This window comes from Pelophylax lessonae, assembly GCF_965119305.1.
Source record: "Pelophylax lessonae genome assembly, chromosome: 2".
Lineage (NCBI taxonomy): Eukaryota > Metazoa > Chordata > Amphibia > Anura > Ranidae > Pelophylax > Pelophylax lessonae.
Genome location: NC_138769.1, coordinates 670481010 through 670494166, shown reverse-complemented (window position 1 = coordinate 670494166; position 13157 = coordinate 670481010). Strand labels below are relative to the sequence as shown.

General features: G+C 45.8%; 2 protein-coding genes across 2 annotated transcripts in view; both read right to left on the bottom strand.

Moving 5' to 3' along the window:
- The window catches only part of LOC309545982 (matrix metalloproteinase-18-like), a 320845-nt gene that overhangs the window by 267575 nt on the left and 40113 nt on the right, over positions 1-13157 (bottom strand). The gene's annotated exons all lie outside the window — the stretch shown is intronic.
- The window catches only part of LOC309545987 (matrix metalloproteinase-18-like), a gene marked incomplete at both ends in the record, with an annotated part of 30592 nt that overhangs the window by 1097 nt on the left and 16338 nt on the right, over positions 1-13157 (bottom strand). The window contains 2 exons of the mRNA XM_082245452.1: positions 174-277; positions 1123-1282. Coding sequence (XP_082101578.1) covers positions 174-277; positions 1123-1282 — 264 coding nt within the window. The remainder of the gene's footprint in view (positions 1-173; positions 278-1122; positions 1283-13157) is intronic.

The window sequence follows — 13157 nt, the reverse complement described above, 5'->3', positions numbered from 1 at the left end:
GTTTTTACTTTGAGCTACTTTATCGCACTGACAAGTAAATATACCTCTAAAACTTTAAATAATACATGTCTTTATCGTCTTGTCTTCATGCTTAGGAAAATAGGCTTGGGTTTATTGCTCTGACTTGTAAAGAGTCCCTAATTAAAATACACAGTTTTACTTTATTTACTTACTATCCTTTTGGAAAGCAGCTTGAATCTTAGTTCCAACACCAGGGAAGCCATCAATTATTTTCTTAGACGTTACAGAATCCATCTTCTGCTTTTCTTCATCAAAACTTTCAGAAAATAAGAGCAAAGTTACATTAAACCATTCTTCAAATTTTTTGTGAATTTATGTGAAAGTATTCTTTATTAAAGATCCTCAAATTTGAAAATAGATTTCTTCACAATGCCTATAGATGCAGAGGTGCATGAGTTCCTCTTGTGCTTTTACTGCTTGTTCACAATATGCAATTACTTTAGTGCTTATAGGGATCTTGGCACAAGTTAACTTTAAATGTTTAATTGATATATACCAGTGGCCTCCAAACTGTGGCCCGAGGGCCAGATTTGGTCCTTTGCATGCCTTTATCTGGCCCTTGGGTCACCATTTAGGGTTGCCACCTCATCCCTTTAAAACTGAATACATATTATTTTCACAGGTTCTGATTAGGTGGTAATTAAACTCACACTGCATTTTCTGAATGAAATTAGCCTCAGAACCAGTGTAATTTTTATGTGTTCAGTTTTAAAGAGATGAAGTAGCAACCCTAGCACCATTCCAACCACTGATACAAATGATGGGGCACGATTCCTCCCACAGACACCAACGGTGAGGCACTGTTCTTCCCACTGATACCAACAATGGGACAAGATTCCTTTCACTGATACCAACAATGGAGCACTATTCCTTCCACTGATACCAACAATGTGGCATTATTCCTTCCACTAAACATAAAATGGTTCCTTGTTTACTCATGACAGGCATTTTCTACTTCCACTGGCTGTAGTCTGGCCCCCCTAAAACCTGAAGGACAGTAAACTGTCCATTTGTTTGGAAAGTTTGGAGAACCCTGATCTATACCAAGCTGCACCAATTAAAATTCCTTAATAATTTTAGATACATAAACTCTGGCCTTACCTCCAGAATTTGTCATTTACAAAGAAGTAGGTCTTTTTCGTGTTTTCATCATAGACTGCAGCATCAACTCTCCTAACGGTTCTGGGAAAGCCCAAGTCATAGATGCTTTTGGGTGAATCCTTTGTGACTTGATAACCATTGATAACCCAATAATTAGCATCTACATTTTAAAAAAAGAATTGGTTGATTAAAACATAACCTAACCCTTTTATTAACAAAAAAACATATACATTCCAGAATGTGCTTTTGTAAACGCTTTGTCCGACAGGGGCACAAAAAAGGCATTATTTATAGTGTTGAGCGAACACGGACTGTATTATTCGTGTTCGTACCGAATAATTGGATTTTTTGTACCCGAACACGGACACGGACACTTTACTGTATGTTCGGGTAAAAATCCGTGTTCGGTCGTTTTATTTCCGGGTTTTGCATGCTTTGGCGCTCTTTTCATGGCGGGCTTTCAACAGCCAATCAACAATCGTTTAACTGGTGTGCCTTAAGCCATCCCAGCCATGCCTGCAAATGTCTCAGTAGCTGTGATTGGCCGTCTGAAGCATGTGACCAAGTCTTTATAAGTTCGAGGCAGCCGCAGCGGCGTCATTATGCTGCTTAGATTCAGGGACAGAGCACACATCAACGTGCTGGCTGCTGATTAGGGAAAGATAGGCAGGAAAAAACCATTTGTGTCCGGATAGAATTGAGGGACAGGTCGGAGTGTTTAGGCAGGGCGAGTTGTAGGCATTTTAGGGATAGAGTCTGCTGAATTATATAGGGTCAGTGTCTTCTACAAACTACAATCGATATTGCTGTGTGGGGGGTGGGGTCTGCACTCAATCCTGATCTACGATCTCTTCTCAATCCTGTTAGGGACAGAGTCTGCTGAATTTTAGGGAAACTGTGTTCTACAAACTACAATCGATATTGCTGTGTGGTGTGGGATTGGAGATAGGCAGGTGTCAGTGATCCACATCCATTTTTCTGTGTGTGAGCTGCAGTGAACACAATCTTTTTGGGCTGCAGTGAACACAATCTTTTTGGGCTGCAGTGAACACAATCTTTTTGGGCTGCAGTGAACACAATCTTTTTGGGCTGCAGTGAACACAATCTTTTTGGGCTGCAGTGAACACAATCTTTTTGGGGTGCAGTGAACAAAATCTTTTTGGGGTGCAGTGAACACAATCCTTTTTGGTGTGCAGTGAACACAATCTTTGTGGGGTGCAGTGAACAAAATCCTTTGTGGGGTGCAGTGAACACAATCTTTTTGGGGTGCAGTGAACAAAATCCTTTTTGGGGTGCAGTGAACAACATCCTTTTTGGGGTGCAGTGAACACAATCTTTTTGGGGTGCAGTGAACAAAATCCTTTGTGGGGTGCAGTGAACACAATCTTTTTGGGGTGCAGTGAACACAATCTTTTTGGGGTGGAGTGAACAACATCCTTTTTGGGGTGCAGTGAACAAAATCCTTTTTGGGGTGCAGTGAACAAAATCATTTTTGGGGTGCAGTGAACACAATCTTTTTGGGGTGCAGTGAACACAATCTTTGTGGGGTGCAGTGAACACAATCTTTTTGGGGTGGAGTGAACAACATCCTTTTTGGGGTGCAGTGAACAACATCCTTTTTGGGGTGCAGTGAACACAATCTTTTTGGGGTGCAGTGAACACAATCTTTGTGGGGTACAGTGAACAGAATCTTTGTGGGGTGCAGTGAACACAATCTTTGGGGGGTACAGTGAACACAATCTTTGTGAGGTGCAGTGAACACAATCTTTGTGGGGTGCAGTGAACACAATCATTGTGGGGTGCAGTGAACTCAATCTTTGTGGGGTACAGTGAACACAATCTCATACTGAAGGTTTGAGGGTGCTGCCTGTTCCATACTCCCCCTACTCCTCATCTAGCCTTTTAGGGGTACAAACAATAGTAATTGGGGCCTAGTGTGGTTGTGTACGTGTGATATACATACACTTTTTTGGGATCATATTTTCTATTCCGCTATTTAATCAAAAACCTTTGGGGATCAGTTAAATTGGGGGATAGTCTGTGTTGGTACGTGTGAGAGAGATCCACCTTTCCAAGTTGTTGGGGTTCATCTCATACTTCTGAAGGTTTGAGGGTGCTGCCTGTTCCATACTCCCCCTACTCCTAGCCTTTTAGGGGTACAAACAATAGTAATTGGGGCCTAGTGTGGTTGTGTACGTGTGATATACATACACTTTTTTGGGATCATATTTTCTATTCCGCTATTTAATCAAAAACCTTTGGGGATCAGTTAAATTGGGGGATAGTCTGTGTTGGTACGTGTGAGAGAGATCCACCTTTCCAAGTTGTTGGGGTTCATCTCATACTTCTGAAGGTTTGAGGGTGCTGCCTGTTCCATACTCCCCCTACTCCTAGCCTTTTAGGGGTACAAACAATAGTAATTGGGGCCTAGTGTGGTTGTGTACGTGTGATATACATACACTTTTTTGGGATCATATTTTCTATTCCGCTATTTAATCAAAAACCTTTGGGGATCAGTTAAATTGGGGGATAGTCTGTGTTGGTACGTGTGAGAGAGATCCACCTTTCCAAGTTGTTGGGGTTCATCTCATACTTCTGAAGGTTTGAGGGTGCTGCCTGTTCCATACTCCCCCTACTCCTAGCCTTTTAGGGGTACAAACAATAGTAATTGGGGCCTAGTGTGGTTGTGTACGTGTGATATACATACACTTTTTTGGGATCATATTTTCTATTCCGCTATTTAATCAAAAACCTTTGGGGATCAGTTAAATTGGGGGATAGTCTGTGTTGGTACGTGTGAGAGAGATCCACCTTTCCAAGTTGTTGAGGTTCATCTCATACTTCTGAAGGTTTGAGGGTGCTGCCTGTTCCATACTCCCCCTACTCCTAGCCTTTTAGGGGTACAAACAATAGTAATTGGGGCCTAGTGTGGTTGTGTACGTGTGATATACATACACTTTTTTGGGATCATATTTTCTATTCCGCTATTTAATCAAAAACCTTTGGGGATCAGTTAAATTGGGGGATAGTCTGTGTTGGTACGTGTGAGAGAGATCCACCTTTCCAAGTTGTTGGGGTTCATCTCATACTTCTGAAGGTTTGAGGGTGCTGCCTGTTCCATACTCCCCCTACTCCTAGCCTTTTAGGGGTACAAACAATAGTAATTGGGGCCTAGTGTGGTTGTGTACGTGTGATATACATACACTTTTTTGGGATCATATTTTCTATTCCGCTATTTAATCAAAAACCTTTGGGGATCAGTTAAATTGGGGGATAGTCTGTGTTGGTACGTGTGAGAGAGATCCACCTTTCCAAGTTGTTGAGGTTCATCTCATACTTCTGAAGGTTTGAGGGTGCTGCCTGTTCCATACTCCCCCTACTCCTAGCCTTTTAGGGGTACAAACAATAGTAATTGGGGCCTAGTGTGGTTGTGTACGTGTGATATACATACACTTTTTTGGGATCATATTTTCTATTCCGCTATTTAATCAAAAACCTTTGGGGATCAGTTAAATTGGGGGATAGTCTGTGTTGGTACGTGTGAGAGAGATCCACCTTTCCAAGTTGTTGGGGTTCATCTCATACTTCTGAAGGTTTGAGGGTGCTGCCTGTTCCATACTCCCCCTACTCCTAGCCTTTTAGGGGTACAAACAATAGTAATTGGGGCCTAGTGTGGTTGTGTACGTGTGATATACATACACTTTTTTGGGATCATATTTTCTATTCCGCTTTTTAATCAAAAACCTTTGGGGATCAGTTAAATTGGGGGATAGTCTGTGTTGGTACGTGTGAGAGAGATCCACCTTTCCAAGTTGTTGGGGTTCATCTCATACTTCTGAAGGTTTGAGGGTGCTGCCTGTTCCATACTCCCCCTACTCCTAGCCTTTTAGGGGTACAAACAATAGTAATTGGGGCCTAGTGTGGTTGTGTACGTGTGATATACATACACTTTTTTGGGATCATATTTTCTATTCCGCTATTTAATCAAAAACCTTTGGGGATCAGTTAAATTGGGGGATAGTCTGTGTTGGTACGTGTGAGAGAGATCCACCTTTCCAAGTTGTTGAGGTTCATCTCATACTTCTGAAGGTTTGAGGGTGCTGCCTGTTCCATACTCCCCCTACTCCTAGCCTTTTAGGGGTACAAACAATAGTAATTGGGGCCTAGTGTGGTTGTGTACGTGTGATATACATACACTTTTTTGGGATCATATTTTCTATTCCGCTATTTAATCAAAAACCTTTGGGGATCAGTTAAATTGGGGGATAGTCTGTGTTGGTACGTGTGAGAGAGATCCACCTTTCCAAGTTGTTGAGGTTCATCTCATACTTCTGAAGGTTTGAGGGTGCTGCCTGTTCCATACTCCCCCTACTCCTAGCCTTTTAGGGGTACAAACAATAGTAATTGGGGCCTAGTGTGGTTGTGTACGTGTGATATACATACACTTTTTTGGGATCATATTTTCTATTCCGCTATTTAATCAAAAACCTTTGGGGATCAGTTAAATTGGGGGATAGTCTGTGTTGGTACGTGTGAGAGAGATCCACCTTTCCAAGTTGTTGGGGTTCATCTCATACTTCTGAAGGTTTGAGGGTGCTGCCTGTTCCATACTCCCCCTACTCCTAGCCTTTTAGGGGTACAAACAATAGTAATTGGGGCCTAGTGTGGTTGTGTACGTGTGATATACATACACTTTTTTGGGATCATATTTTCTATTCCGCTATTTAATCAAAAACCTTTGGGGATCAGTTAAATTGGGGGATAGTCTGTGTTGGTACGTGTGAGAGAGATCCACCTTTCCAAGTTGTTGGGGTTCATCTCATACTTCTGAAGGTTTGAGGGTGCTGCCTGTTCCATACCCCCCCTACTCCTCATCTAGCCTTTTAGGGGTACAAACAATAGTAATTGGGGCCTAGTGTGGTTGTGTACGTGCGAGATACATACACTTTTTTTGATCATATTTCCTATTCCGCTATTCAATAAAAACCTTTGAGGATCAATTGAATTGGGGGATAGTCTGTGTTGGTACGTGTGAGAGAGATCCACCTTTCCAAGTTGTTGGGGTTCATCTCATACTTCTGAAGGTTTGAGGGTGCTGCCTGTTCCATACTCCCCCTACTCCTAGCCTTTTAGGGGTACAAACAATAGTAATTGGGGCCTAGTGTGGTTGTGTACGTGTGATATACATACACTTTTTTGGGATCATATTTTCTATTCCGCTTTTTAATCAAAAACCTTTGGGGATCAGTTAAATTGGGGGATAGTCTGTGTTGGTACGTGTGAGAGAGATCCACCTTTCCAAGTTGTTGGGGTTCATCTCATACTTCTGAAGGTTTGAGGGTGCTGCCTGTTCCATACTCCCCCTACTCCTAGCCTTTTAGGGGTACAAACAATAGTAATTGGGGCCTAGTGTGGTTGTGTACGTGTGATATACATACACTTTTTTGGGATCATATTTTCTATTCCGCTATTTAATCAAAAACCTTTGGGGATCAGTTAAATTGGGGGATAGTCTGTGTTGGTACGTGTGAGAGAGATCCACCTTTCCAAGTTGTTGAGGTTCATCTCATACTTCTGAAGGTTTGAGGGTGCTGCCTGTTCCATACTCCCCCTACTCCTAGCCTTTTAGGGGTACAAACAATAGTAATTGGGGCCTAGTGTGGTTGTGTACGTGTGATATACATACACTTTTTTGGGATCATATTTTCTATTCCGCTATTTAATCAAAAACCTTTGGGGATCAGTTAAATTGGGGGATAGTCTGTGTTGGTACGTGTGAGAGAGATCCACCTTTCCAAGTTGTTGGGGTTCATCTCATACTTCTGAAGGTTTGAGGGTGCTGCCTGTTCCATACTCCCCCTACTCCTAGCCTTTTAGGGGTACAAACAATAGTAATTGGGGCCTAGTGTGGTTGTGTACGTGTGATATACATACACTTTTTTGGGATCATATTTTCTATTCCGCTATTTAATCAAAAACCTTTGGGGATCAGTTAAATTGGGGGATAGTCTGTGTTGGTACGTGTGAGAGAGATCCACCTTTCCAAGTTGTTGAGGTTCATCTCATACTTCTGAAGGTTTGAGGGTGCTGCCTGTTCCATACTCCCCCTACTCCTAGCCTTTTAGGGGTACAAACAATAGTAATTGGGGCCTAGTGTGGTTGTGTACGTGTGATATACATACACTTTTTTGGGATCATATTTTCTATTCCGCTATTTAATCAAAAACCTTTGGGGATCAGTTAAATTGGGGGATAGTCTGTGTTGGTACGTGTGAGAGAGATCCACCTTTCCAAGTTGTTGGGGTTCATCTCATACTTCTGAAGGTTTGAGGGTGCTGCCTGTTCCATACTCCCCCTACTCCTAGCCTTTTAGGGGTACAAACAATAGTAATTGGGGCCTAGTGTGGTTGTGTACGTGTGATATACATACACTTTTTTGGGATCATATTTTCTATTCCGCTATTTAATCAAAAACCTTTGGGGATCAGTTAAATTGGGGGATAGTCTGTGTTGGTACGTGTGAGAGAGATCCACCTTTCCAAGTTGTTGAGGTTCATCTCATACTTCTGAAGGTTTGAGGGTGCTGCCTGTTCCATACTCCCCCTACTCCTAGCCTTTTAGGGGTACAAACAATAGTAATTGGGGCCTAGTGTGGTTGTGTACGTGTGATATACATACACTTTTTTGGGATCATATTTTCTATTCCGCTATTTAATCAAAAACCTTTGGGGATCAGTTAAATTGGGGGATAGTCTGTGTTGGTACGTGTGAGAGAGATCCACCTTTCCAAGTTGTTGGGGTTCATCTCATACTTCTGAAGGTTTGAGGGTGCTGCCTGTTCCATACTCCCCCTACTCCTAGCCTTTTAGGGGTACAAACAATAGTAATTGGGGCCTAGTGTGGTTGTGTACGTGTGATATACATACACTTTTTTGGGATCATATTTTCTATTCCGCTATTTAATCAAAAACCTTTGGGGATCAGTTAAATTGGGGGATAGTCTGTGTTGGTACGTGTGAGAGAGATCCACCTTTCCAAGTTGTTGGGGTTCATCTCATACTTCTGAAGGTTTGAGGGTGCTGCCTGTTCCATACCCCCCCTACTCCTCATCTAGCCTTTTAGGGGTACAAACAATAGTAATTGGGGCCTAGTGTGGTTGTGTACGTGCGAGATACATACACTTTTTTTGATCATATTTCCTATTCCGCTATTCAATAAAAACCTTTGAGGATCAATTGAATTGCGGGATAGTCTGTGTCGGTACGTGTGAGAGAGATCCACCTTTCCAAGTTGTTGGGGTTCATCTCATACTTCTGAAGGTTTGAGGGTGCTGCCTGTTCCATACCCCCCCTACTCCTCATCTAGCCTTTTAGGGGTACAAACAATAGTAATTGGGGCCTAGTGTGGTTGTGTACGTGCGAGATACATACACTTTTTTTGATCATATTTCCTATTCCGCTATTCAATAAAAACCTTTGAGGATCAATTGAATTGCGGGATAGTCTGTGTCGGTACGTGTGAGAGAGATCCACCTTTCCAAGTTGTTGGGGTTCATCTCATACTTCTGAAGGTTTGAGGGTGCTGCCTGTTCCATACCCCCCCTACTCCTCATCTAGCCTTTTAGGGGTACAAACAATAGTAATTGGGGCCTAGTGTGGTTGTGTACGTGCGAGATACATACACTTTTTTTGATCATATTTCCTATTCCGCTATTCAATAAAAACCTTTGAGGATCAATTGAATTGCGGGATAGTCTGTGTCGGTACGTGTGAGAGAGATCCACCTTTCCAAGTTGTTGGGGTTCATCTCATACTTCTGAAGGTTTGAGGGTGCTGCCTGTTCCATACCCCCCCTACTCCTCATCTAGCCTTTTAGGGGTACAAACAATAGTAATTGGGGCCTAGTGTGGTTGTGTACGTGCGAGATACATACACTTTTTTTGATCATATTTCCTATTCCGCTATTCAATAAAAACCTTTGAGGATCAATTGAATTGCGGGATAGTCTGTGTCGGTACGTGTGAGAGAGATCCACCTTTCCAAGTTGTTGGGGTTCATCTCATACTTCTGAAGGTTTGAGGGTGCTGCCTGTTCCATACCCCCCCTACTCCTCATCTAGCCTTTTAGGGGTACAAACAATAGTAATTGGGGCCTAGTGTGGTTGTGTACGTGCGAGATACATACACTTTTTTTGATCATATTTCCTATTCCGCTATTCAATAAAAACCTTTGAGGATCAATTGAATTGCGGGATAGTCTGTGTCGGTACGTGTGAGAGAGATCCACCTTTCCAAGTTGTTGGGGTTCATCTCATACTTCTGAAGGTTTGAGGGTGCTGCCTGTTCCATACTCCCCCTACTCCTCATCTAGCCTTTTAGGGGTACAAACAATAGTAATTGGGGCCTAGTGTGGTTGTGTACGTGTGATATACATACACTTTTTTTGGATCATATTTTCTATTCCGCTATTCAATAAAAACCTTTCTAGGGCAAGATCTTAAATTACAGAAATATGAGGAGACCGTCAAATAAGGGCCGTGGCCTGGGTCGTGGTGCTGCTGGTAGAGCTCCTGTTGCAAGGAGAGGACATGGTCGATCTGTGCCAGCTACACGCACAAGTGAAACACCTTCCTCAAGTGTGAGTAGGCGACAGAACCTGCATCAGTATTTGGTAGGGCATCAAACGCCCCTAGAAGTGATGAGGCCAGAACAAGTTGAGGCGATAGTAGATTGGTTTGCTGCTGACAGTGCCTCCAGTTCCTTCACATTGTCTCCCACCCAGTCTACTGCAGAAAGGTCAGAGTTGGCACCTGCAGCCAATGTCCAACCGTCTTTCACCTCACCCCCTTGCAAATCAGGCCAGCAGTCTGAGCCCCAAGCCATACAGCAGTCTCTTATTCTTTTTGAGGACTCTGTCAGCAGGGTTTCCCAGGGCCATCCACCTAGCCCTGCCCCAGAAGTGGAAGAGATTGAGTGCAGCGATGCCCAACCACTTATTTCTCAAGATGAGTACATGCAAGGATCATCGCAGCACGTCTCCGATGATGACGAAACGCAGGTGCCAACTGCTGCGGCGTTCAGCATTGTGGAGACCGACAAGGAGGGCAGGGGTGAAGACTGGGTGGAAGATGATGTGGAGGACGATGAGGTCCTCGACCCCACATGGAATGAACGTCATGCAGGTGAACTGAGTAGTTTGGAGGAAGAGGCGGTGGTCGCACAGAGCCACCAGCACAGCAGAAGAGGGAGCAGGGTGCAGAAGCGGAGCGGCCGTGCCCTAGACACTACGCCCGCTACTGCCCAACGCAGCAAGGGAACGAGCGCACCAAAGTCAGCTCAAAGGAGTTCTCTAGCGTGGAAGTTCTTTAGAAAATGTGCTGATGACAGGACACGAGTGGTTTGCACCCTGTGCAATCAGAGCTTGAAGCGAGGCATGAACCTTCTCAACCTGAGCACAACCTGCATGATCAGGCATCTAAGTGCAAAGCACGAGCTGCAGTGGAGTACACACCTTCAAAACCAAGAAACGTCTCTGGCTCATCCTGCTTCCTCTTCTGCTGCAGTCTCGGCCGCTCCAGCCACATCTGTAGTGATACCGGCACCTGCCACCCCGCAAACAGACGATCTGTCAGCAACACCACCACCTGGGTCACCAACAACCATCTCCACAATGTCCCGTGGAAGCGTTCAGCTTTCCATCTCCCAAACACTTGAGAGGAAGAGGAAGTACCCCCCTACCCACCCGCGATCCCTGGCCCTGAATGCCAGCATTTCAAAATTATTGGCCTTTGAAATGCTGTCATTCCGTCTGGTGGAGACGCACAGTTTTAAAAACCTTATGTCGGTGGCTGTCCCACAGTACGTCGTGCCCAGCCGCCACTACTTTTCCAGGCAAGCCATCCCTTCCCTGCACAACCAAGTGGGGGAAAAAATCAGGTGTGCACTGCGCAACGCCATCTGTGCCAAGGTCCACCTAACTACGGATACGTGGACCAGTAAGCACGGTCAGGGGCGTTATATCTCCCTAACGGCACACTGGGTAAATGCAGTGGCGGATGGGCCTGAGGCGGATAGCAATTTGGCGCATGTCCTTCCACCACCGAGGATTGCAGGGCGCTTCAGTTTGCCTCCTGTTCCTAACTCCTCCTACTCCGCTTCCTCATCCTCTACCGCCTCCTCATCCGGACAGCGTAACACCTTCACCACCAACTTCAGCACGGCCAGGGGTAAACGACAGCAGGCAGTTTTACAACTTGCCTGTTTGGGGGACAAACCACACACCGCGCAGGAGTTGTGGAGGAGCATGGAACAGCAGACAAATGAGTGGTTGCTGCCAGCGAGCCTCAAGCCCGGCCTGGTGGTGTGCGATAACGGGCGAAATCTCATAGCAGCTCTGGGCCTAGCCGGTTTGACGCACATCCCTTGCCTGGCGCATGTGCTGAATTTGGTGGTGCAGAGGTTCCTTAAAAACTACCCCGATATGTCAGAGCTGCTGCAGAAAGTGCGGGCCGTTTGTGCGCACTTTCGGCGTTCTCACCCTGCTGCTGCTCGCCTGGCAGCGCTGCAGCGTAACTTCGGCCTTCCCGCTCACCGCCTCATATGTGACGTGCCCACAAGGTGGAACTCCACCTTGCACATGCTGGAAAGACTGTGCGAGCAGCAGCAGGCCATAGTGGAGTTTCAGCTGCAGCACGCACGCGTGAGTCGCTCTGCGGAACAGCACCACTTCACCACCAATAACTGGGCCTCCATGCGAGACCTGTGTGCCTTGTTGCGCTGTTTTGAGTACTCCACCAACATGGCCAGTGGCAATGACGCCGTTCTCAGCTTAACTATCCCACTTCTATGCCTCCTTGAAAAAACAATTCGGGCGATGATGGAAGAGGATGTGGCACAGGATGAGGAGGAGGAGGAGGATGAAGAGGTAACATTTCCAAGGCTTTCAGGGCAGTCATTCGCAAGGGGCTCCGAGGGTGGGTTCCTGCACACGCAAACGCCAGGGACGCAATTGTCCAGCAGGGGCACAGTTCTGGAGGATGAGGAGGATGAGGAGGAGGAGGAGCTGGAGGAGGAGATGGAACCATGTTCACAGCAGGGTGGCACCCAGGCCAGCTCATGGCCATCACTGGTGCGTGGCTGGGGGGATACAGAGGACACGGACCATACACCTCCCACAGAGGACAGCCTTTCGTTGCCTCTGGGCAGCCTGGCACACATGAGCGATTACATGCTGCAGTGTCTCCACAACGACCGCCGAGTTGCCCACATTCTAACTTGTGCTGATTACTGGGTGGCCACGCTGCTGGATCCCCGTTACAAGGACAACGTACCGTCCTTAATTCACTCACTGGAGCGCGATCGCAAGATGCGCGAGTACAAGCGCACGCTGGTAGACGCCATGCTGCTGGCATTCCCATCTGACAGCGGGGCCACAGTGGAAGCACAAGGCAGAGGAGGAGGAGGAGGAGGTCGCCAACGCAACCAGGGCACCGCCAGCACCTCAGAAGGCAGGGTTAGCATGGCCGAAATGTGGAAAAGCTTTGTCAGCACGCCACAACAAACAGCAGCACCAGCAGCTCAGATGGAACGTCTTAGCAGGAGGCAGCATTTTACCAACATGGTGGAGCAGTATGTGTGCACACGCCTACATGTAGTGAATGACGGGTCTGCCCCCTTCAACTTCTGGGTCTCCAAATTGGGCACATGGCCTGAGCTTGCCCTTTACGCCTTGGAGGTGCTGGCGTGCCCTGCAGCCAGTGTATTATCTGAACGGGTATTTAGCACGGCTGGGGGCGTTATAACAGACAAGCGCAGCCGCCTGTCCAGAGACAATGTGGACAAGCTCACGTTCATTAAAATGAACCAGGCATGGATCCCACGGGACTTTTCCGTACCTTATGCAGAATAGCAATGGATACCGACCTTACCCACCCATTGTTCCATTTTTGCTCTTTCTCACTCTTTTGGGGTGTACCCTCATTTAAAATTTGTGAAAAGAAGCAGTGTTGGCTACCTCGTCCTCCTCCTCAGGGCCAGA